Source organism: Hemicordylus capensis, chromosome 5 (assembly GCF_027244095.1).
Source record: "Hemicordylus capensis ecotype Gifberg chromosome 5, rHemCap1.1.pri, whole genome shotgun sequence".
Classification (NCBI taxonomy): Eukaryota; Metazoa; Chordata; class Lepidosauria; order Squamata; family Cordylidae; genus Hemicordylus; species Hemicordylus capensis.
The window spans coordinates 247,063,813-247,088,964 of record NC_069661.1 but is presented as its reverse complement, the minus strand read 5'-3'; the positions used below and the strand labels follow the sequence as shown (position 1 = coordinate 247,088,964).

General features: G+C 45.6%; 1 protein-coding gene across 8 annotated transcripts in view; it reads right to left on the bottom strand.

Annotated features, from left to right (window-relative positions):
* ABCC9 (ATP binding cassette subfamily C member 9) overlaps positions 1–25,152 on the bottom strand; it is a 108,762-nt gene that overhangs the window by 16,163 nt on the left and 67,447 nt on the right. For all 8 annotated transcript variants that reach the window (XM_053257771.1, XM_053257778.1, XM_053257770.1 and 5 more), the window contains 12 exons: positions 23,680–23,760; positions 23,054–23,191; positions 20,411–20,536; positions 19,131–19,227; positions 17,710–17,960; positions 15,591–15,739; positions 14,746–14,815; positions 12,592–12,749; positions 11,642–11,734; positions 6,468–6,570; positions 2,335–2,436; positions 137–257 (listed from right to left, as the gene is read on the bottom strand). In XM_053257771.1, the coding sequence (XP_053113746.1) occupies positions 137–257; positions 2,335–2,436; positions 6,468–6,570; positions 11,642–11,734; positions 12,592–12,749; positions 14,746–14,815; positions 15,591–15,739; positions 17,710–17,960; positions 19,131–19,227; positions 20,411–20,536; positions 23,054–23,191; positions 23,680–23,760 (1,489 nt within the window). The remainder of the gene's footprint in view (positions 1–136; positions 258–2,334; positions 2,437–6,467; positions 6,571–11,641; positions 11,735–12,591; positions 12,750–14,745; positions 14,816–15,590; positions 15,740–17,709; positions 17,961–19,130; positions 19,228–20,410; positions 20,537–23,053; positions 23,192–23,679; positions 23,761–25,152) is intronic.

The window sequence follows — 25,152 nt, the reverse complement described above, 5'->3', positions numbered from 1 at the left end:
TCTTTCCAACTAACATTCTATGTTTGTTTCTATGCTCTTGTTAATAAAACGGAGAGACAGTAAGCACTAAAGATTATTTTTTTAAAACAAATAACACATGCACTGTGCTGTTAAAAAACTGATTCCTGTATCATACCCATGGTGCCGTCATAGTTCTCGGACTCCATGCTGAGAAAACTGTTCACTTTCTTCACTGCACCCATTTGTACCTCCAGGTCTGCTAGATTTCTCACCACCCAGTTCAAATAGTTTGTGATCTGCAATATAACATAAAAAGAATGAATGGCATCCTTTGTAGCTGCTCCTGGGGATGGAAATTGGTTGCTGATTGGGCAGTATCATTCATTCATTTGTCACGATTGTCACTTCCGAAAGATTGCCGTAAACCATGTATGTTATCTTGATTCAGGAGTTACTTTCCCCAAAAATAAACAAGATCTTTGTATCCTTGTGAACTGGGAAAAATAGTGGCTCTATTTAGCAAAGGGAAGAGCAACCACCCCTATTTGGGCCAGCATAGCATCTTTCCAGTGGTTGTTGCTGGTGTCTCCTTTGTGTATGTGTGCATGCATGTGTGCTCATTGTATCTGTGTGTCCTGTATATATTCATTTAATAAAATATTATTTTATTGATGATGATGATGATGATGATGATGATGAGTTCTTTTTTAAGGATGCTTCCAACATTCTCTGAAAATTTCATTTGAATTTCCCCCTGGATTTTGGAGTTGTTTATTATCTGGTCCTTTCCCCCCAAAATTACTTAGGGATTCCCTATTGCTCCATCTTTATATTGAACTGCACCCAGAGCATTGTGTATGTGATCAGCTGTGATTTTCAGTTCCTTCATTTAATTTGTGCCTTTTGCCCATTCTTCATTTACAAAGCGCATCTGTGCTTTGATGAAACACTGCAGACTGCTGCCCCCACCTCTTCAATTTGATTGCACATATGGTTATAACAAGTGTCTTCTTCAGTGTTTTAGCAATATGCAGGAGCATACGGGGAAGGACAACTGGTCTTGCAAGCATGAATTGTCCCCTTTGCTAAGTAGGGCTCATCCTTGTTTGCATTTGGATGGGTGACGCCATGCAAGCGCTGCCTGCTGTAAGATATTACCCCCTAGGAGATGGGGCTGTAGTTCAGTGGTAGAGCATCTGTTTTGCATGCATAAGATGCCAGGTTCACTCTCTGGCATCTCCAGGTAGCTTGGAAAGACTCCTGCATAAATCCATGGGGAGCCACTGCCAGTCAGTGTAGACAATGGTTGTATTAGCTTGAAACACGGAACCGTGTTTCCACTCCCCACTCCACCCCCGCGCTTCTGTCCGAATTCGGATGTAATGGAGAGCAGGATCTCTGCAGTCAGGGAGACTGCAGAGAGAAGGGGGACCTGGCTGTGCGGGCTTCCTTCTTGTATGAAGGACAGCCCACACAGCCAATCACAGCTAGAGTGAGGGAGGAGCTTCCTCCATCAACTCCCGTTACAGGGAATGTAGGCTGCAATTCTGCATTTGCACTTAACGCAGGCTGTGTTCAACTTCAGGTTGGGGTGGTGAAACTCACTACAATTCGACGGTACAAATTGGAGTTTGGAGAGCGAAACCTCGGGTTGCTCTGTGCAGGACTGGAGTTTGGATGGGGTGTCCTGCATTTGGGCGTTCAGGTTTGGCAACCTCTCCTCTTCCAACTCTGGTTTTGTGTTACGTGTGAATGTGGCCAATACTGAGCTAGATGGACCAAGAGTCTGACTCAGTACAGGGCAGCTGCCTATGTTTACATTTGCATGCCAGCAAAATGCCATCAGTACAGCAGTACAATGTGTAAGATATAAATTTAAAAATGTGCCCCATGGTGCAAACCAGGGCTGTGAATCTGAGAAGGGTAAATGCCCCTGATGTGCACAGCACCCTGACGACCTTGTATGCACTTTTGTCTTTCTCTCCCTGGGAGCACTCAGGGCCTGGGAATCTTTGGGACCTTTTTGTTTTGTTTGAATTTGGCTCATAAAAACCTGAAGCCACTCCAAGTTGTTCTGAACTCCCTCAGCCCTGGCATGAATCCATGACTTACAAGATTATTTCTCTCAATATCGTGAAAGTTGTGGAGGGAACCATGCATTCTGGGTCCTTAACAGTGGCCGTGAACCCAGCGCATTCAAAAGGCAGCATCTACTGGGAAATTCCCCTGTGCCAACCCTAGCAAAATGAATGGGAGAGGTCTAAGAGCACTGCTGGGCTCTTGGGTCGCTCCTAGTCATTCTGATGCAGTTTGTGCATGGGAACGTCTTGGCAGATTGTGCCCAGGGACCTTAAGCTTTGTCTCAGTACTTACCGTCAAGGCATAGAGGAGACCCAAGCCCACGAGGCCAGAAGTGGACCCTTGAGAAATGGAGGCCACAGCCGCCGTGAGAACAATGAAAGCGCCCAAATAATCCTGAAAAGAGGGGGAAAGGGGGAGGCGAAGTTTATGCATATGGAAAAACAAAACAGGTCAATACCAATAACACACAGCAGAGCCCATACATAAAGTGCACCGGGTGGCTTCATGTGACTGCTGGTAAGTCAGTAAGTAGGTAACATGCAGGTAAAATGTCAGGAACCTGGAGCATGTGCTCCCAATGGATGTGATATCGGAACCCACTCAAGTTGGGTGCTCCAGGCTCTGTCATCCACTGGTCACTGAGTTGAAGTTCAGTGTAGGAACTTGGGAAGATGTTGGTCAGGAAGCCAGTGCAGGAACTGGACTGGACTTGGCAGGGCGGGGGAGGGAGGACTTCACTGGCAATGGCATTCTTGACAGCCACCAGCTGCCATTCTCCTCGACACTTCCCCTCTGGTTTATTGATTATTCACTTATTTAAAATTTCTAGATCCCTCCCCTCCAGTGCAATATGGCTCAGAGCAGCTTACAAAAATCAGCTGATTGACACTACGTAGCACCAATGAGAAGGGGATTGTGGTGGGGAAATGGCATCTACCTGGGAGAAAATCGCAACCACCAGATAGGAGCATGGTGACGGCCAAAACAGTGAGCAGAAGGCACTTTAGTGAAATCTTTCACCCTCCCTGCTAGACGGGGTGAATTTCAACCAGTTTTAAACACAGAATGTTCAATACAGCCCTCTCTTGTATGGCAAGTGTGCTCTGCGTCTGCTTCTTCCATGCAGATCACCCTGGCCTGCTATCATTGGGCACCCATCTGCAAACATCTGGCTACCAGAGAACAGAGCCTTCGTGATTGCAGAGCCTCAAGTTTGTAATTCCCTGCTGCTTCCTGTGTACCTGCCAAAGATTCATGAACTTTTATGTGCCAGGTAAAGATGACCTTGCTTTCCCAGGCATTTAATTGCCTTAAAAGCGTGTTTAGTGCTCTGATGGATTTAATGGAGTTGCTGCTGATTTAAGTGTTAACTGCTGTTTCATTATTGTACCTTCAAATGTGATTTTAAATGGTGATTGTTGTAATTTAAGATGTGCATGCCACTTTGGTGGTCTTCTTCAGAAATTTAAAGGTGAGACAAACCTATTCCAAATAAGTACTTAAAACAGTGCCTGACATCCAGACTAATGCTGTGCTAGCATGAGGAGGTTGGGCTGACGAGTTCCACTAAGAACGTGCATGCATTTTCCCAACATATAATCTTTATTATGGTATTGACTAGTTTGAGGATTATCTTGAATGGTTTTTACTCATTTATTTAGTTGTAATAATTTTCTTCTAAATTATAGAGTTTTATAGAGAGGAGAGTTTATTATTATAGAGAGGAGAATATTAAAATTTTCTTTTAAAAAGAAGAGCTGGTCTTGTGGTAACAAGCATGACTTGTCCCCTTAGTGAAGCAGGGTCAGCCCTGGTTGCATATGAATGGGTGACTTGATGTGTGAGCATTGTAAGATATTCTCCTTAGGGGATGGAGCCGCTCTGCAGAAGGTTCCAAGTTCCCTCCCTGGCAGCATCTCCAAGATAGGGCTGAGAGAGATTCCTGCCTGCAACCTTGGAGGAGCCGCTGCCAATCTGTGAAGACATTACTAAGCTAGATAGACCAATGGTCTGACTCAGTATATGGCAGCTTCTTATGTTCCTAAAGGGAAAAAATAAGTAAGTGAAGTCACTGGCTGACATCCAGACTAATGCTGCACTAGTCTGTGCAGAATTGCATTAGAAAGCGAATGCAAAACTAATACAGGGATGTTTCAGTAGCTAAGGCTACTAAGGTGGAGGCTTGCATTCCCAGGCAGAAGCTCGCATTCCATTGCATCCTCTGGCATATAGGAAGTTTGCATGCAAAAGAAGTCTGCATGCAAAAGAAGTCTATGTGCATATCGTGTTAACCAGCCTTGTATATCCCAATGTTACGTTTTCAAGACTCTTCAGATATGGGAATGCCAGTACCTGCCACCGTGCCAGAGTGATGAGGCAGGGGGTGGGGTTGTGACCCCATCACATGAGGCAGGCATGGGTGCCACATTGCCCCCCCTTCCACGTGACAGGGGTCAACCAATGAGGGAAGGAGGCGGGCCGATTGGGCTCCGGCAGCCTCCATTCTGGGCAGTTGCTCTGCAGCTTGGCACCCTCCTACCCACGCTGTACTCAGTGAGGGATAGCCGGTCGCCTGCAGGGGCCAAGTCGGAATTTTTTGGGTTCCACCGGATGGGCACTAGGTGTGTCCTTTTTTTTTTTGGCCTACTTTTTACTGGGTACTTTGGGTTTGGGTCATTGGTAGGCACTGAAGGTAACTGGTCCCTTGGCGGGAGAGTGCGGGTGTTGGGTAGGTAGACTGATTAACGGTGTTCGGCTGGAGGGCCATTTGGGGTGAGGGGGGCCAAGGAACAGCCCTTCAGGGTCTTTGTGGCCTGTGGGGTTGGGAATGGCCCCCGCTCTGGGGGTGGGTGGGTTGGCTCGACTCTCCAGCTCAGAGCTTTGGCAGCTTGAGTTCAGGGTGGGACGGGTTGGAAGTCAGGATCTGGTGTCTGACCGGATCAGTACCTGGCCCAGCGCCCTGGTGTGGGATGGCCCTCCCTAGGAGGTGGTCCTACATGGGAGGAGTACCTGCACTCTGGTTAGTTAGGTATTTTGCTGCAGTTCTTATTCTGCTGTGCATTAATAAAGTGGCCCTATTTTACTCCAACTAAGCATGTCCTTTCTTCACTGGGGCGGGGGATGCAATCACTTGCGAATGTAATCATATGATGGGGAAGTATACCATGTGAATCAGCCTGCAAAGACAGGATGTTAGGTTGTGGACAGCCCTGAACAGCTCAGCTGAATATGACCATTGAAGTAAAAGTGCCTCTGTGTGTGTGTGTGTGTGTGTGTGTGTGTGTGTGTGTGTGTGTGCGCGCGCTTTTGAGAGAGAGGGGGAGGGAGGGAGGGAGGGAAGGAGAGAGAGAAAGAGAGAGCTTATCTCCTCTAATTTGGCAGCATGTTATCAGTTCACTATACAGGGTTTTTTAATTCCCAAGATAACGCAAAGACAAAACAATCTTGACATCCAGCATTGATAGAGCACCAATTATAACTTTATTTAGTAAGTTCAAGATGCAAAAAACTTCCTCTGGAATTATGAAGAGCATAGGTCTGGAATGCATAATGAAAGCTGAGGATACCATTGGCTTCTCCTCATGGTCTGAGCCTTTCTGTTAGGGCCAGACAGAAAGCCTCTTCTTTCTGTAGCACATATTCTTTTTTAAAGATTTAAATAGCTGCCACAAAGGTGATCAGGACTGGGACCATGGGAAGGGGCATTTCACCCTTTCCCCTTGTGCTACAATCCAAACAAAAATGGCCCCTCCAGAAGTTATTCGCTCCAAGAGGGAAGCCCCCATTGGGATTTTTAACTTTCTAGTTTCTGTGGCTTTATTATGGTATTTTATTGTTTATCAATGTTGTGAGCCTCCTAAAGGGCTCTAGGAGGCCCCATACACCAGAGGTTCTCAAATCCCCAGATGTTGTGGGACTACAACACCCATTATCCCCTTTTGGGAACAACATCTGGGGACCCAACTTTGAGATCCCTGCTTTAGGTTATATACTGTGGCATGTTTAGCCCTGTCCAGGAAAAGGAGAGAGCAGGCTTCACCCAGGATGTGACACTGAGTGGATGGGGAAGTGCTGGTGCCTGGGTGCTCAGGCTGTGGGGCCCCTCCCCATAGCCTAGGCCCCTTTCTATTTTGAAGTTCTCGCTACAGGCCTGCAACCCACACTTGGGCAATGTGTGCTGCTGGGATCATTCCTGAACAAGAGTGACGCTAGCAGCAGCAAGTGAAGACATTTCTGAGCTTCTCCAAGGAAACCTTATACAGGAACAGCACTGGGCTATTTTAAGGTACAATGTACATGAAACTCCTGTGTTTCATTGCCAGATGTGTCCCGGCTATAATTCTTCACCCGGCATCCTGCACTGAGCAAAGTAACTGTTTGGTTCTACAATTTCGAAACCACGGCGGAGACTAAGCCGTACGTACCGTTCTGACCTCCAGCCATCTGTTGGCAGCTGAGAGAAACAAGTATGCGATATTGTTTGTGTCCGTCAGTTCCAGCATACGCTGCTTAAATCTGGCTTCGTGCCTGCAGATGAGGAAACGATGCTTGCGTTAACAACGTATGTGACTCATAATTCAGTGTGAGAGGAGAGGGAGCCCTTGGATTGGAAAAGGTTAAAGCAGCGTTCTCAAACGTGGGCCCCCAGAGGCTGTTGGACTGCAAGTCTCATCATTTGGCCGTTGTGGCAGGGGATGATGGGAGTTGTGGTCCAACACCATCTGGGGAATCAAGCTGAGGACCCCTGAGTTAAAGGCTACTGCTCACCCTACTACTCACCCTACTCAATGCTCATGTCTATTTTTTTTAAAAAGACATTTATACCACCTCATCTAATAGCTCCGTGCAATTTACAATCAATCAATAGTGCTGGCTGTTGCTAACTGAGCAAAAAGGCACCTTTTAAAAGTGGTAGGTTTTTTTATTGAGCAGGGGGAGAGCAACTGGCCCTATCCATCCCCAGCACAGCATCCCTCCCGTGGCTGTTGCTGGTGTCTATCTTATGTTTCTTTCTTAGATGGTGAGCCCTTTGGCGACAGGGAGCCATTTTTATTTAATTATTTATATTTATGTATACCACTTTGGGAACTTTTGTTGAAAAGTGGTATATAAATATTTGTCATATTAGTATTTTTTTTGAAAAGCTGTATATAAAATATTTATCATATTTGTATTGATAAAACGAAATCCCAACGTTTCATGCTGATTATTCTTGCCTCGGGACAGGTGAATGGTTTGGAGAAGAATCCAGGATGGTCTCACCTTCCAGCCTGCAACCCAGCAGACCGGCTATATCCATATTCTTTGTCAAATATCTGGCGAGCTTCCCACTCCTGACCTAGAGCATGGCTGATCAACCTTGGCCCTCCTGTAGGTGTTTGACTCTGACTCCCATCATGCCTTGCTGTGATGGATGATAGGGTGATGGATGTCAGGGTACAGACACAGACCAAACCCAACTGATTTCGAATCCCCCATTCAGCCATGAAATTCACTGGGTGACTCTGGGCCAGTCATGTATCCCTCAGCCTAACCTACCTCCCAGGGTTGTTGTGAGGATAAAAATAACCATGCATACCACTCTGAGCTCCTCGGAGGAGGAGCGGGATATAAGTGTAAAAATAAAAAACCCAGAGCATGGGAGGAGTCAGCTTTCCTATTTCAGCCAAAACATCATACATGATCCTCGGACACCAACGGCCCCATTTTGATGTGTTTCTCTGCTCTGCATGCTGGACGACCATGGTTCAACCAGAGCCAGGCATTCCATAACGATCATGCCTCCTCCCTCCCAACACCAGCCCAGATGCACACATTTCTCCTTTAGGGGAAAGGGGGGTGGGGGGGAGATGACCCTGCTTCAGCTTGGACTGCTGCGTTGCGGCTGCTGTTGCTGCAGCAGCAGTGATGTTTAGAAGCCTGTAAATATTGGCAGGAGGACCAGTGCGTTGTTTAAACGTCAGGGTTGTGCTCCTGGGCTAGTGGAAACAGACGAACGCCTCTCTGCTGGTTTATTATACACTGCAAGAATACAGTACTTGTGGCTTGTTTTTGTTTAATTTATTTTGTTTTGCTTTTCGTGACTATTTGACACGTCAGAATGGTTTTTTCTAATAAGCAGGGATAAGGCCTGAACCCCTCTAGTTTGGGGGTTCACATAAAAGGCTCATCCTATGGGGAAGGGCCATATCTTAATGATAGGACCATGCAGAACGTCCTGGATGTTCAGTCTGCGGCAGTTCCAAGTAAGGCTGGGAAAGACCCTAGTCTGAAACCATGGAGAGGTGCCCCAAGTCAAAGACAAGAGCACTGACCTAGGCGGACCGATGGGGCAGCTCCATAGATTTCATATATGTTCTCATCCATCCCCACCATCTGCAGAATGGGAATGCCAATGACGTCCTACCTCATAGGGGTGTTTGAGGACAATCTTAACAATAACCCACTTCTCTTTGAGGGAGACCCACATCACATTCAGAGAACTATGGATCTTGCTCGGGCCGTCTCAGTTGCTGAACGGGCCCACCCACATTTGTGCATCTCCTTATTGCTAAAGCAGATATATTTACAGACGTCTCGACTTCACTGCACCCAAGTACAGCAACAAATGAATAGGGCTAATGGGAGACAATACATATGTATGTGTGCTAGTGACGGGGTGAACTTCTGCAGCCAGTTCATAACTGGGCTCAGGAAACTTGTTATAACCGCCCCCCCACACACACACACAAATTCAGGAGACAACTTGGCTTATTTTGAGCAAATTTCTGAGCCCCACCCCACCCCAAATCAAATCCTGATTGGAATGTACCAGTCCACATATTTGCTGGATTTAATCTAACCTCCCTGTGGGCTATCAGGGACTAAGACAGACAGGACTTTGATTTGCCCCGAAAAGGGGCTGCAAATTCTGGCTTAGCCTGAGTTATGTCCGGTGTTTAAAAATCCTCTATTTCCAGCAGCTTTTTAAAAACAACAACAACAACTCCGGGGCTTCTGCTTTCTCTGAAGGTGTTGATGGAGGTGCTGATAACTGTGCAAATGGTTGATCTAATCCCTCGAATTAAAATGCCTCAAATCTGCTGCGAAGCAGATTCGTTCTTAAGATACCCCGAGGCATAGAGCCATGTGTGAAAATCTTCCTGGAGAGGCTGCCAGGACTGAAGCTGTGATCTTCTGCATACAAAACAGATGCTCTTCCACTGAACTACAGCCCCATTATCCTCGGGCAGGTTCCAGAGGTCAAAGGAGGGAGAGAAAGTTCCCTCTACCAATGCTGGAGCAGCAAGGAATGGAAGTGGGCAGGTGAGAGAGGGGCAGGAAGGAATTAGATTGGATTAAAAACTAGCTTGGATTAAAATCCAAGCTGGAAAAGAACATCTTAATAATGTGTACCTCTAATTTGAGGCTAGCATTATGAGTGGAGGGTCATATCTCTAAGACAAGAAGTATGATATCTGCAACATTCCCCATGTACACAAAGGGCAACGAAGCCTCTGTTGTACAACTTTCAACTCAGTTTTAAATGATTGCCTGTCTCCAGCCTTGGACCGTTTCTCTTTGGCAGCTTCTCTTTTCTTCCCCCAACCTCCCCGCCCCACATCAATGGAAACTCTGACACACTCAATATGCCTCTTTTCATCCCCATCCAGCTCATCTTCCACACAGTCTTAGACTTTTATCCTGTCAGATGACGAACAAAAAGGTCACTGAAATCCCAGTCTAACTGGACTGTACTACTTTGAGGTTAACTCAGTTGAGGGAGTTCAATACCACTTGATGGGTACATAACGAACTCAGAACAAAGGGTACAACTAGCAGGCTAATCCAGTAAACTTTAAATTTTGAACAAAATCCTGATGGGGAAAAATGATGTTCACTGCTCAGGACACAGCTGTCGTATCAGGCAAAGCTGATAGAAAGCACCTCTGGCCAATGACTCAATCTGAGACACCAGAGAGACGTTTGGATCCAGAAGTACTCCTAGGCTGCGTACCTGTTCCTCCTGGGGGAGAACTGGCAGATCAAAATTGTCTCTCAGGTTCCTACCCTGCACAATAAGTACCTCTGCCTTGTTTTTTTTTTTTAAAATAACTTTTTATTTAATTTTTCACAACATAAGATACACACACGCACACACAAAAAGAAAAGGGGGGGAGAAAGAAAAACACACACACACACAAAAGATAAGAGGACTTCCATCTCATCATTAGAACAAGTATCAGTTACAATACCCAAGTCTTGCCTGTAATTTAATCATTCCCCCCCCCCTTTAAATTGTATGAACGTCAGCTCTAGGGTATTTTAAAAACATTTTTGTTACCATGCAAAAGCCTGATAGAAATCCATAAGTACCTCTGTCTTAACTGGATTCCATCTCAGTTTATCCAGCCCATCACCGCCTCCAGGGCGCTTTCCAGATTAGACCCTGCAACAAAGTCACGATGTATCTCCGAAGTGTACTTCCATACTTCCTGTGCTGTGACACTGCAGTCCCTACACTGACAGCAGGGTGCTGTTCAAATTTCGGATGCCTTTTTTTGGATTTAATCGCTGCTATTTATTACTATAACATTGTATGTCCGGCATAAAAAGGTTGCTGTATTTTCCAGTTGTTAGTTTTCACGAGATTGCTCCCCCTGTTGGGCGCTTTGCTATTTACGTTTTGAATGCAATTTTCCCAAACTGAAGCATTTTGCCACTGTTGAGCGGTTAATCTGGAAAGCGCCCAGGCAGACATTTAGGGAAGTTATGCCTTCTGCTGATGATGTGGACATAGAGAAATAGATTTGGGTGTCATCAGCATACTGATAATACCCTGCACCAAATCTCATGTCTCTCCCGGCGCTTTTATGTAAATGTTAAAGAGTACTGGAGACAGTACGGAGCCCTGCGGGGCACCATATAAAAGTTTGAGTTTTTAGGGAACAACAGTCTCTGAGCAACACCATCTGGAATCTGCCTGAGAGGTAGGAGCAGAACCACAGAAAAGCAGTGCCTCCCACTCCCAACAACCCTCTCAGACAGACCAGAAGGATACTACGATCCATAGTACCAAAAGGCTCTGAGGCATCCAAAAGGACCAACAGAGTTACACCCTCTATGTCAGTTCCCCATTGGAGATAATCCATCAGGCCGACCAAGGCAGTCTCCACCCATAGCCCACCCAAAAGCCAGTCTGAAATGGGTATAGATGACAAGTTTCCAGCAAGACTGTCTGGAGTTGGGAGGCCACAAAAACACTGTATACACAAACATATACAAATTTAAATGCTACAGTCATGAGAAAGGCTACTCAGGTTTCTGGCTTACGTCTATACTAAGTTACTCATGTACTCCCACTGAAATTAATGGGACAAGTAAATGTGTGGTATTATTAAAATTAATAAGTAGTAAGTGGTCTTATAAGTGGTCTAATAAGCAGTAAGTGGTCTTATGAAAATTAATGGGACAAGTAAACTTATCCCATTAATTGTAATAAGACCACTTATAAGCAGCTTAATCTGGATGTAAGCCAGTCACTGGAGTAGCCTGTCTCAGATTTAAGTGATGCAGTTAGGGAGACATTAATTTAAAAGGGAAGTCCATATTTACAAACCTGAACGCCCTGATGGTGGTGAGGCCTTCTGCGGTTTCAGAAAAGTGGCAGAGAAGCGGCAGCTGGGTGCTGTCATCAAGCTCCTGAAGGTCCCTGACCCCAAGGAAAGAAGGCAAGAGATAAATTGGCTTCTGAGGGCCGGACTAGAACCAAGGGGTTGAAATTACAAGTAAGCAGTTTAGGCTAGCCATTAGGAAGAATTTCTCCATGGTAAGAGTTGTTGGACAGGGGAACAGCCCGCCATATGCAATAGTAGGCTCTCTGGCACCAGAGGTTTTCAAGCAGAGGCTGGGCAGACATCCGTCGGGGATGCTGGAGCAGTTTTCTGCATGGAGCAGGAGGCTGAGCATTGGAGAAGACTTCACAGATCCCTTCCTGGATGGCTTTAAGAGGGGCTTGGATAACTTCATGGAGGAGGGGTCTATCAACAGCTACTAGTCGGAGGGCTATAGGCCACCTCCAGCCTCCGAGGCAGGATGCCTCTGAATACCAGTAGCAGGGGAGTATCAGCAGGAGAGAGGCCATGCCCTCAGCATTCAGCAGCATCTGCTGGGCCACTGTGTGAAACAGGATGCTGGACTAGATGGGCCTTGGGCCTGATCCAGCAGGTCTGTTCTTATGTTCTTACATTCTATTATCTGAAGTAGCAAAAACTGGACCATAAAAGAAAACAGCAGCAGAGGACAAAGAAAGTCAACTCAACACACATGTTAATGTCATGCATTTGCTTTCCTTAAACATAGAAACCGATGATAGCTATTAGCATTGCTAATAGCAATGGATTTATAATGGAATACACTGAGAGCCATGGGTTAGAAAGAAATTTGGCACACCAATATATATATATGCAGTATATATATATAGATATAGATATAGATATAGATATAGATATAGATATAGATATAGATATAGATATAGATTTATAGATTTATATATATTTAAATACCTACTTGGATGCAACTCGAAAGTATTTCTGGATGAAATAAAAGGCTATCCCAAGGGGCACTAGAGCGACAAGAAATGGCGGAGTGGCGTAGGAAATCATCCCAATGGCAGACAGACAGAGTAAGATAGATCGCGAGAGGGACTCCAAAGTCGGAGGGATATGCTGTGCCAAAGATAAAAAAAAATGTTGTATGAGGCCAATGTTCTAATCCAGGGGTTCTCAAACTTGGGCTCCCCAGATGTTGTTGGACTATAACTTGCTGATGATGATGAAGATGAAGATGATGGTGATGATAGTTGTAATCCAACATCTGAGAACTCAAGTTTGAGAATCCCTGTTCTAATCATTACAAGTGAGCATGTATTCATTATTTTATACTACTCATAGCCTGCATTCCTTTCATGAGGAAACCCAGATGTGTAACAGGATTCCTAGGCATTCTCCCATCCAGAGACAGGCCTGCAATCGCTTCAGCAAGGTTGCTGTGCTATGTCCCTGGAATCCCCAAAATTCTGGAAAATATAAACTGTCCCAAGCGTATGTGTGTGAATGTACTTTTTCACCATAGTTTCCTTACCTTGCATCCACTTTAAAAATGCTAACCACGATTATTATGATAACAATGTTATTAAAATAATAACGTTATTAAGATTATTATGATAACAATGTTATTAAGATAATAACGTTATTAAGACAATTATGCTGAGATATCCCACTCTTTAGGGATTCCACCTTTATGCTTGCAGCCAGTGGATGATTGTTTGTATAAAATATGCATATATCCTTTTGCAGGACCAAGGCAGATGACATAGTAATAAAGCAATTACTGTATGCTAGCTGGGCTGGGCGCAGAACATCTGCGCTTCCAGCTGGCACACCCACTGCCTTTTTCTCCCTGCACCCCGCCGGCTTGCCCAGCTTTCTGGCTGGCCAGCCAGCCTGCATCTTGCCCCCCCTCCACTTTTTGGCTGGCGGGCCGGCCAGCCCACTTCTCCTCCCCTCCCGGCACTTTCTGCTAATGGACCGGCTGGAGAGCCCACCAACTTCTCCCGCCCACCTGCCAACTCCCAGCAAACCGCCTCATCCCTGCGGCCAGGCTGGGCCGGGCCGGGCCAGCCCGCCACCGCCTCCTGCTCCCGCTGGCCGCCATCATTATTTTCTCTCCTGCTGCTGTTGCTATCCTATCCGGCAGCTGCTTGTGAACTCTTGCGAGAGCTGCCATGCATGGGATTAACAATGAGTACGTTGAAGAGAATTAAATATGTAGACAGAACTACAGTGAAAACAACAATCAATTTAAACACTGGCCGGCATCCAAATTGACATAGCTCTGGTGCTCAAATGCTGTGCATGTGCTATGGGGAGACATAATTTTTTGCTCCCCCCTTCCCTATGAGGCTGACTGTGACCCCTGAAAATATGTCCCTGAGGGTCATACAGCCCTCAGGGACATTGCGGGTGGGGATCACAATAGACTTCAGAGGGGAGGAGGAAGATAGATGAAAATCACTCCTCTTCCATAGTGCACATGCAGCACTGGCAGCATCAGTGCTTTGTTAGTCTGGATATCAGCACATTCAGTCCATTGAACTATCAGAAAATTGCAATTTAGAGCAGCCCTCCTTTAAACACTTGGTGGGAGAGGTATATTCCCTAAACAGGGTGCTACCATGGAAAATATTTTCTTCCTAGTTACCACCAGCATTCCCTCTAACAGGGATTCCCAGTTGTTGTTGACTATAACTCCCATAGTTCCCAGGTCTATTTTGAGATAATGCATGACAGATCTGATGCAAAATTAAACAGACTCCCCACCCCCACTCCCCAGTATTGAGGGGTATGTCACTTTGAAGGTGAACCAGCTCCACTCACATTTAAAACCTGGGCTGAACCATGGGGAATTAAAATGGATCTAGACACTTAGCGTGGACATGATCGGAGTGTTAGTCTTGCACAATCCTCCTCTACGGACCTCCATTCATAGAATGTTTAACGTTGCACGTCACTTCAGTACTGTTACATGCAGGCCCTCCCAAGAACCTGTGATGCCATTACAATTTCCATTCTGCATATGGGGAACATATCTGGAAATATGGTCCCAAAGGATACCATTTACTGGTTGAGGTTATTCTGAAAAAGATGAGACCAATTTGCTCACCTGATCAATAATGTTTGTATCAGCAGAAAAACGGTTGAGAATCAGTCCCACAGGTGTAGTATCAAAGAATCTGTTTGATGAAAGCAAACATAGAAAAGACTATAGTTATCCTTCTGCCTCCTGAACTATGTGTGTGAACCACGCCCTCCTTCCCTTATGCCCATGAAATCCCAGGCTTAGAACCAGGGAGGAGAGCTGGTAGTGAGTATGAAGTCTCCCTTTTGCTAAGCAGCATCTGCCCTCGTTTACATTTGGATGGGCGACTACATGTGAGCGTCCTCTGCTGCAAGATATTCCCTTAGGGGATGGGAACCATAGCCCAGTGGCCGGAGTGGAGGGAGGCTGGCGGCGGCCCAGGTTCTGCCGCCACCACAGCCCCCCTTGCCCCACCCCCTGCATCTGCCACACGCCCCATTCGGGAGCTAAACCACGCCTCCCGCATCTGATGTCTTTGAACCTGGTTGCCCAATGGTGGCTCCACCCCTGCTCAGAGGTAGAGCATCTGCTTTCATGTAGAAGGTTCCAGGTTCAATCCCTGACATCTCCAGATAGGGCTGGGGGGGACTCCTGCCTGAAACCTTTAAGAGTTGCTGCTAGTCAGTTTAGACAATACTGAGCTAGATGGACCAATGGTTTGACTCAGGATAAAGCAGCTTCCTAACGTTTGTCCAAGTGAGCAGAGAGTGCAAGAGATTGAACAATTTGGAGCATCTGCTCAGTTATCTCAGCTTCTTGGGTATGTGCAACTTTGTTTGTTAATTTGGATGTCAGCCAGTAATCATAATCATAGCAATAACCCCATTTGTCCTATGGGTACATTTGCAAAGTAACTCATGTCATGGTACCTAATTGGCCCGAGGATGATCTTGTTGAGGAGATTGTGGTGAAGGTTCTTAGCTGCTGTGAGTCCCATCCATTCAACAGTCAGGGATGTGACGAGGCAAAGGACAATCCCTGCGCCGCTAAGGATGCTGAACACTGCCACGTAACAAGTCTATTAAAACAAAGGAGAAAAAGCAATTTTCTAATCCTGGGAAGGAATACAATTTTCCTTTAATTATAAGTTGTTCTCAAAGACATCCTGACATCAACAATACAGACCAGCTGGTGGGTCATAGTTCCAAAAGACTTCTGTTTTAATACTCTATGCACTTCCTATTTGAATTAATTGGATGTTTTTATAGCCCTATTGGGAAAAATGAAGTTTGTGACCTCTGACTGTTTTGTTAGCTGCTATGTACATCTGAAGGAACACCACTGAACTTCAAAACCGGATTATAACTTTAGTACGGGAATCTCTCTGAGGAGGAGGGAAATTCACTCAAACGTTTGGATTTCAAATTTGCATGTTAAATTTCTACAATATTTATGGGGAGACCAGAAACCCAGAGCTTAAAATCTGAATTCTGAACATGAGATCTGAGTTTTGAGTGTATTTTATTCAGATTCCTGTCCCATGCTGTGTCTTTAGAAGAGGGGAAACTTTGTACAAATCTTCCCCACTCCTGTAAACTATGTCCTAGATTGCAGCCCACTCACTTATACCACTGGATTCAATGCTCCATAGGTTTCAAAACAATCACACTTGATCCAGTGTGGGAGACACTGAGAATGGAATCAACCCCTCTCTCAAGACAAGAAGCAAGTTTAAGCCACCCGTCCAGCAATCACACCCCAACTGTACCGTCACTTTCTCCTACATCAGTGAATGGCAGCTAGCCGCAGAATCTTTATGGTGATTGTTTTTAGACAGGGTAGCCGACCTGAGACACTCCAGATGTTGGACTACAGTTCCCATCAACCACTATGCAATGTGGCAGGGGATGATGGGAGTTGTAGTCCAACAGCAGCAGGAGAGACTCAGGTTGACCAAGCCAGCCGTTAGGCTTTGGAAACCTCTCTGGATAGTTTCAGAAATCTATGGCCTGGTTCACATAACCATCCAAACCCAGGTTTAAGGAGATCTACCAACATTAGCATGATTGTGTGAACCTACACCAACAGGGGAATCTCAGGCCGAAATGGGCTGAGAACGGGGGAAGAGCTGAGGGGGAGAGAAGGGGGGGTGCTCTGCACCTGGGTCAGCTAGTTATAAAATATTTTCTTTTGGAATTATGAATAAAATATTTAAGAAAAGGTGTTCAGATATATTCATATAAGTAAAGGTGTTCTAGCCTTTACTCTCCCAAGCTTCTTGCTTGCTTCAGATTCCTCTATCTTCTGCAGCATATGAAAGAAATTGGTCTCTGTTTGGAAATACACCAGATCAAGAAATAAACTAATGTGAAAAGGCATCTAGGCAATTCCATTTTCACAAGTCATTAAGATGATAAAAATGAAGGATCAGAAGAATCAGAAACTGCTGACAGTGATAGCTCAGAAAACGAGACTGATTAGACAGTTTCATGTGGCAAAATTGTATTCAATAAGTCTTTCTCCCGCTTTTTTGTCTTTTTCTGATTCTTGACACTGGAGAAAACTGTCTAGAATGCATAATGACAAACTATGTTTTACTATAGTGTAATGGAGTTCAGCAGAGTGTAGCCCATTGGTAACAAAAATTAAGCAGCATTTTAAAAGTAAATTACTACATTAGCACTAATTGTCTGAATAAACTATTCTTCTAAATGTTATATACCAAACATGATCAATGTTATGAGCAAAGCAGCTTATACATAATAAATGTTATACTGCTAAAGAAACAAAGTGACTTTAGATCTGTAAATGATGCAAAAAAAAGTATTGCATATATTTCAAGTTTCTCCAAATCTTCCATCCTGCCCCCCCCAAACTGTGTGTGTGCGTGTGCGCGTGTGTGTGCATGCGTGTAGGGAACAACAACAGAAAACCCTGAGTTTGTTTCATGATATCAAAATTTCTGGAAATTTTACATCTCTACTCTGGACGTCAGCTATTGTTTTGTTTGTTTACAGTTCATGCTTTAACCTTAAAACTCTGGCCTACCTTTCTGTCAAATGCATCTCCTATGGAACACATGGTCGCATTTTTGTCCATCGATGTCCACTGTGCCAGCCAATAATCAATGCCGACCATGACCGAATGCTTCAAGAGTTTAGAGAAGATCATAAGAAAGAGCAGGAGAAACCCCCCTGAGGTGAGATATCGCCAGCAGGTCTTCCATGGCATCTTTGTCCTGAATCGCATGACGGTCGACATGTTATCATCTTCATCTTCATCTTCCTCCTCTTCTTCCTCTGATAGGTCACAAATTTATCTTAGTTGGCTAATCTGCCTTCCATGTCTTAGCTGCAAGTAATTCCCACAACATGGGAAGGGTTTTGTCCTGCATATACTTGGATATTCCCCAAACCGATCCAATTATTATGATATTTAAAAGCTGGTTGTGCTGGTATACTCCTCACTTCATCCACTGTTAATTTGTATGTGTAAAAGGGCTGTCCCAGATATAACACCACAGAAAGAACTTTCCTATAACTTTCAACATAAGAGGCTTGTTCACACAACCTGAAATGGGGTTGGAGGAGCACCCAGACACAAGTTAAAGGAGCAGGCTGTGCTCCTGATCGGTGGTCATGTGAACTCAAAGATTAGAGGAGGAGGAGTGGGGAAGAGTGGTCATGTGGAAGGCGGGAGCTAGAGAGGATGGGCCAACCCACATTATATCCCCAGCATTTTACCAAGGGTGGATGAAAAGATGTTCTACCCAGCTCCTACCTCCTGTAAAATAACTCTCCTCTCCTTCTACCTTGATCTTTGAGTTCATATGACTGCTGATTGGGAGTGAGTCCAACTCTTCAACCTTGGCTGAGGGCTCCTCTGATCCTGCTTTGGGTTGTGTAGACAAGCTTACTGCTTTTATTTATTTAGTATGTATTTATTTATCATATTTTTATACCACCTGATATGTAGATCTCCAGACAGTGTACAAAATTTAACACACAATAGAAAATATTTTTTAAAAGATGAAAAACAATCTCATAAAATAAACAGGTTATTAAAATTAAATTTCCAGTTAAAAGCCTGTGAAAAGTGGTGCATCTTGAGAGTCTTCCTAAAAACAAACGGAGAATGAGGCTCTTATGTCAACAGGGAGCATAGTCCAAAGCCCCGGGGATGCCACAGAGAAGGCCCAGCTTTAATGGAGTCAGATCACACATTCAGCTGCCATCATCCCCTGCACTGTGCTCAAAGTTGTATCGAACTCAATACATGTACATGAGTGTGTAACTAGGCCTTACAGTGATGCCTAAGTAGGTACATGTATTCTCTCTGCATTATAATTTTCATTTCAGTATTGGCTGACTTGAGGTTCCTTTGAATGGTTCTAATTCATTTATATAATTGTAATAATTTCTCTTTTAAAAAATAAATTTTAAAATGAGTCATTTGTTTATTTTTATTACCTTCATCCTCATCCTCCAGCTGTAATTTGGATTCTCTTGGATACATTGCTCTTCGGAGAGTCTTTCTTTCCAGAGTGGTCTGGTCAGCTTCCATATCCTGCCATCAAGGTTTTAAATAGGTTATTTTTGGTGCAAGGAGCCAGATAATCCAGTTAATCAAGATAATCCAGTGGTCGAAAACAGAGTGCTGCACCATCTAGCTCAGTATTAACTACACTGACTGGCAGCAACTCTCCAAGGTTCAGTCTGTCCCAGTCCTACCTGGAGAAGCTACCAGGACTTGAACCTGGAACCTTCTGCATGCAAAGCAGGTGCTCTACCACTGAGCTACAATCCCATCCCCTAAGGGGGATATCATACTGGAGACAAAGCTCACATGCAGTCATCCATCCAAATGCAAACTAAGGTGGACCCTGCTTAGCAAAGGGGGCAATTCATGCTTGTTACTGCAAGACTGGCTGGCTGTCTACCCCAAAGGGGTTAAAAGAGAAGAAAATGGAGGGAACAGGGTTTGAGGGTAGCTGATTGCCCAGCAAGGGGAGCGAGTATATAATGGATTAGAGGAAGGAATGAAAATTAGTGGCTGATATCCTGACTAATGACGAGTGCATTCAGTCCCCGCAAAACCTGTACAAATGCTGTGGTCTTGCTTCAGCAGCCTGATCACTCACTATGGGGTGGGGGGTGAGTGATTTTCACAGATCTCCTCTTCCCCTGGAAGTGCTTTGTACTACTTGGAAATATGTCCCTGAGGGATGCATGGCCCTCAGGGACATATTTATGGAAGGCACAGAGTGCTTCTGAGGAAAGGGGGATTAGCTAAAATCCACCCCCACACTCGAGCGCCTGTGCTTGCTGAAGTGTGAATGCTGCTGCTTCTGCTCACATCCTTTTTTTGGTGGCAAGCATGCTAGTTACACATGATGTTGGGTAATAATAATAATAACCACAACACACACACACACAAAATCCTAGGGTGTCAAGACTGATGGGAGAGAAGGGCTGGAATGGAGAGGCTACATTTCCAGAATGGAGGGCCTAAAAATGAAAAGGCTTGAGTGTGATTAGCCAATAGGTTAACCTGCTGCTGCATAGAGGTGACCTCTGGCTAGCAATCTGGTTATGCGTGAAGCAGTCCTGAATCCCATAACTCTATGGCAAAAAGAAAAGTAACTCAACCGAGAGCTCCCCTTGAGGAGAGACCCATTCACCTCATGAAATGATGCACAAAATATCAACTGCTCAGGTGACTTGCCTGCACTGCTATTGTTTGCAGATACCTTTTCTAATTCCTGGTCTTGACGATTCATTAGGGTCTTCCAATGTTCATACAGCTCAACATCATTTGTCTGGATGTCCTTCAGGGTCCCTTCTCTAAGCACAGTTCCATCCTTCATGGCAATGATCTAGGAAGGAGGAGAAAGAAGGGAGCTATTTCATAATTGCACAAAGTTACTCACTCCTTGGCAATTAGGTGAAAACATGCTATCAGTGAGTTTCCCACGATCCAGAATCAAAGCTTTATTGCAAAACGAAAAATGAGTGAAGTGGTATCCAAATATGTATTGTGTATTGTGTGCCCTTTCCTTATCTGGACTGTGCTAGGAATGCTAAAAATCAGCATTATTTCCTATCAAAATAAAAGTGATCTTTAACTATTAATAGTAATAATAATCTGTGCATGGGCTATATATATATACGTATGTATATATGTATGTACGTACAGTATGTATGTATGTATATATGTATTGTTCAATTTATATACTGCCTTTCATAAAACCTATCCCAAGGGGGTTTACAAAAATCAATACAATAAAATTCCATAGAACTACATTAAAATCAACTGAGACCATAAAAACATACAAACATAAAATATGAAAATATATAAAAGCAGGGTGTGTTAAAGCACATCCTACCACTGAAGTGGTGGTGGTTGTGCCGTCAAGTCAGTGTTGACTCCTGGCACCCACAGAGCCCTGTGGTTGTCTTTGGTAGAATACAGGAAGGGTTTACCATTGCCATCTCCCGCGCAGAATGAGATAATGCCTTTCAGCATCTTTCTGGCATCGCTGCTGCTGGAAAAAGGAGTTCCCAATATTTTGGGAAACACACCAGCGGGGATTCAAACCAACAACCACCTGCTCTCTAGACAGGTTACTTCCCCACTGCACCATTCCACACCCTAAAACCAGCAGTTGACATCCTAACGCTGTGCTTGTGCAAGGATATTGTGCAAGTGCGAGGTGGTTTTGCTAGTTAGTTGCACTAAGTCTGGCGCTTGTGTTCCAGATTAGTGTTGTGCTAATACAAGCATGTCACGAGGTGTGCAACCCGTGGCAACCTCCGATGTGTTCCGATCATTTTAATAGCGCAAGACTGCAATTCCAAAAATCCGACGGTGTGGCACAGCTTGTGCTACTGTAATTAGTGGCCTTCAAAATGGTTCAAGGGCTGGGGGCAAATCAGGATATACGGGGCCTCCTTAACATTTCCAGCTGCCTGCTCACTGCGTGCCTCGGCCATGGCTCACTGCCTCTGCCCCCTCCCCCAACACGGGCCTGCTTCCAAGTACGCATTTTGAAGGCGGCAATCCCATATATACCTTTATTCCCTTTCTCCCCTCTCCCCTCAAGAAAAGGTGGGGGGAGAGGGGAAAGGCCAGGCGCCAACTGGCTGAGCAAGCTGCAAGCGAGCAAAGCTCTCTCTGTATCCTCTCCAGCCAGCCAGGGGCTGCTGTGCATTGCTGGGGGACCAGGTAGGGAAGGGATGCGGTGGGGCACATGCAGGGCCATTCATCACCCTGACTCTTAGCCAGGTGGCAGAAGGGAGAAGGGACTGGGTGCAGCCTGAGAGGCAAAAGAGGTGGGCTCTCTCCACCACGGACTAAGAGGCATCCCCCCGATTCAACATGTTGCTGACCCCCCTGCCTGCCATGCGTCTCTGAGGCACCGGACTCTTTCTCTTGTGCCAGGGAACAACAAGAGGGTGGAGATCGGAAGCGAGTCGCAGCTGGATGGGAGCGAGAAGCTTGAAATCTATTTCCGCAGGAGCGTGCAGAAGAAGGAAGCTCGCAGAAATGGGGCTCTCTTCTGGTAAGGGAGGCAAGGAGTGATGGGATGGGCTGGCTGCGAACTCTCGGCTATGGCGCACTGGCAGTCCTGTGGCTCCTGAGTGAAAGTGAAGCCCGAGAGCAGCAAATAAACATGAACAACCATTCCAAATCAAAACAAACTGCTCCGGCGGCTACATGTGCAACACTCCAGAGCAATGCGTGACTCTGAGGGGAGCCTCTGGGAAGCCCTGTGCAAAGCAAGCTCCCCACTGAGGGCTGGGGGAAAGTTTCAAAATTTCTCAAACGTTTCTTTGCAAAAGGCTCCCGGGAGGGTGAGTGAGGGGCGCTGGGAGGAAGGAAGAGGAGAAAGAGGAGGAGGAGGCAGGCGCAGAAGGCCTAGTTGTAGAGATGGATGCAGGGCAAGCGGGAGGGGTGAGCGGCTCCTCCCCCTGCCAACCAGCCCCAAGCACATATCCTGGCGGCTAAGTGTCAAGGCAGCTGAGCGAGCAGCTACTCAGAATCGGTGCTCACAGGACCACAGCAGCTACCACCATAGGGCCCCTCCAAATGCAGGGCCTGGGGTGATTGCACCAGTCGCCCTGCCCTAGGGACGGGCCTGTTTATAGGTAATAACCATCACTTTGTATTTCACTTGGAACATATCCGCAGCCAGTGCAGTTCTTTTAAAATCAGTGACACATGATGCAGCCATCTTGCTTAAACTACGCAGGTGTGGGTTTGGTCCTTGTGTGAATGGAAGATCACCTGGAAATCCCTGTGCCTTGAAGTCTATCATGGGAGCAAGGCAGGATATACACATGCAATAATAAATACATTTTTGTAATCAACCCAAGAGTGGGTATCTTCTTACCCAGTCAGCATGTGGCAGGTATTGCAACTTATGAGTCACTAATACGAGCGTTCTTTTATCATCCTTGAGAAATTTCAGGATACCTTCTTGCATGAGGTGATCACTCAGATGAATATCCAAAGCAGAAAATGGGTCATCCTGAAATGATGCAGAAGGGGAACAGATAAACTAGATTAGAGCTTCTCAAAATGGGGTCCCCAGATGTTGGACTACAGTTCCCATCATCCGCAGCCACAATGGCCAGAGCCCTATTGATATCAATGGGACAAGTTAATTATGACTAATGTGTCCTATTCATTTCAATTGAATTAGTCATGAGTAACTTAGCCTGGACATCAGCAAAAGAATCTTGTGGCACCTTAGCAACTAACACATTTATTACAGCATAAGCTTTCATGGACTAGTTCACTTCATTACATGGATGAAACCAAAAATGAAACCAATATTCAACTTCCAACAGAGAAACCCAATCCTAGATACTGAAATGCCAGTATCCAAGGCTGTAATCTCTTTCAGAGAATTCCAGGCTGGGTTTTGAATATGAAGTTCCTTTCAGCCCCAGTTCACAGCTGGCAACTTGAATACACAAGATTGCATGGTTTGTGTTTTTAAGATGCAGAGCTTACCAGGAAGACGATGTTGGTGTTTTGGTAGAGGGCTCGGGCGACGCAGATGCGTTGACGTTGGCCTCCGCTCAAGTTAATTCCCTAATGTGTATAATAGACCATAAATATAAGCCTCTTCAATAAACACAGTGATGTTTGCACTGGCAAGACTTTGAAAAATGGCTGCTTTTTAAAGACTACCCCAAAATAAAACATTTCAAAAATTTATAAAACAACGTGTTGCAATAAATGTTAGGATTGTTGGTAGCTGGGCCTGGAGAGAGCCCAGGGGTGGCCTGTTTGTGAGGCAAGGTGAAGAGGTCCCTTCAGCCAGTGGATTTCTGGGAAGCTGGCAGGACTATTGCCATTAGAACAGCTCTTCAAGATGAATCACCCTTGCAGGCTTTGCACTCCTTAAAAAGCACACAGGAAGCACAAGGAAAGAAGGGGAGGCCTCTGACAGCTTCCCCTCCTCCCAGCCTTCATGTCACTTTCAAAGTTTGCAAGAGTCAGTTTTGAAAGGGGCCTGGCTGGCCCCCCACCAAGGTCAGGGGGCAACATTTGGTACCTTCCCTTCAGGCACTGCAATAGCTTGAGCCACCCCTGAGAGTGCCTGAACCATCTCCGAAAGAAAATGTATCTCAGTCACCAAATCGGGAAGGAAATATGCCAGATAACTTGTATGCAATAAATACTACCCTTTTGCAAAACACATACTTTGCTGTCTTGGCAAGTTGCCTCAGCATCTGCCCTCAGCCCTGAAACGACAAATGAGGCATGACCCAAAACTGCCTGAGGAAGCCTCTAAGTGCCTGGGTCCAGCGGATCCTTTGGCCAGGACAACCAGAGCAGGGGAGGCCATGACAAAACGAGGGGACCGGTGGCAGTCACAGTTAGAAGCAATGGGAGTAAGACCTGTAAATTAGCCTGCCCTAGCAGGTGGACCACAAACAAGACAAAAAGGAGTTCTAGGGATTAAGGAGGCTCCTATAAAGGAAGCAGGCAACCTGGGCTGAGGTCAACACAGAAAAAAGCTGTATTCATGGGTCTACTGAGATCAGGTGTTGGGGTTCCCAATGCCCAAATATATTGCCTTATCCCTCCCCGACTGCCAACTCTGCTGACTCACTCATGGGGCTGCTTCTGACAACCACCACATCTTCAGCTGTGAATGGCAGCTATCCAGAATTGCCAGAAGAAGCACCGAAGCCACCAAGAACATTCGGACAAGCACACAGGATTGCTAGGGCAACCCAACAAAATACTGTGGAGGCAGAACCCAGGGAGCTTTGCGCGAGCAGAGGTAGCAGAAGCTCTTGTGTGGACACAAGGTGAAAGAAGGGTATATTAGAATGGGAGGCGGAAGAGGACAAGGAGGAGAAGCACCTGGGCAGCAGATGGCTGGGCTCAGAACCAGCCAGACAGCCAGATGAAGGGGCCCCACAGGGGGGACCGCAGGGCCATAGGTCAGTGGTAGAGCATCTGCTTTGCATG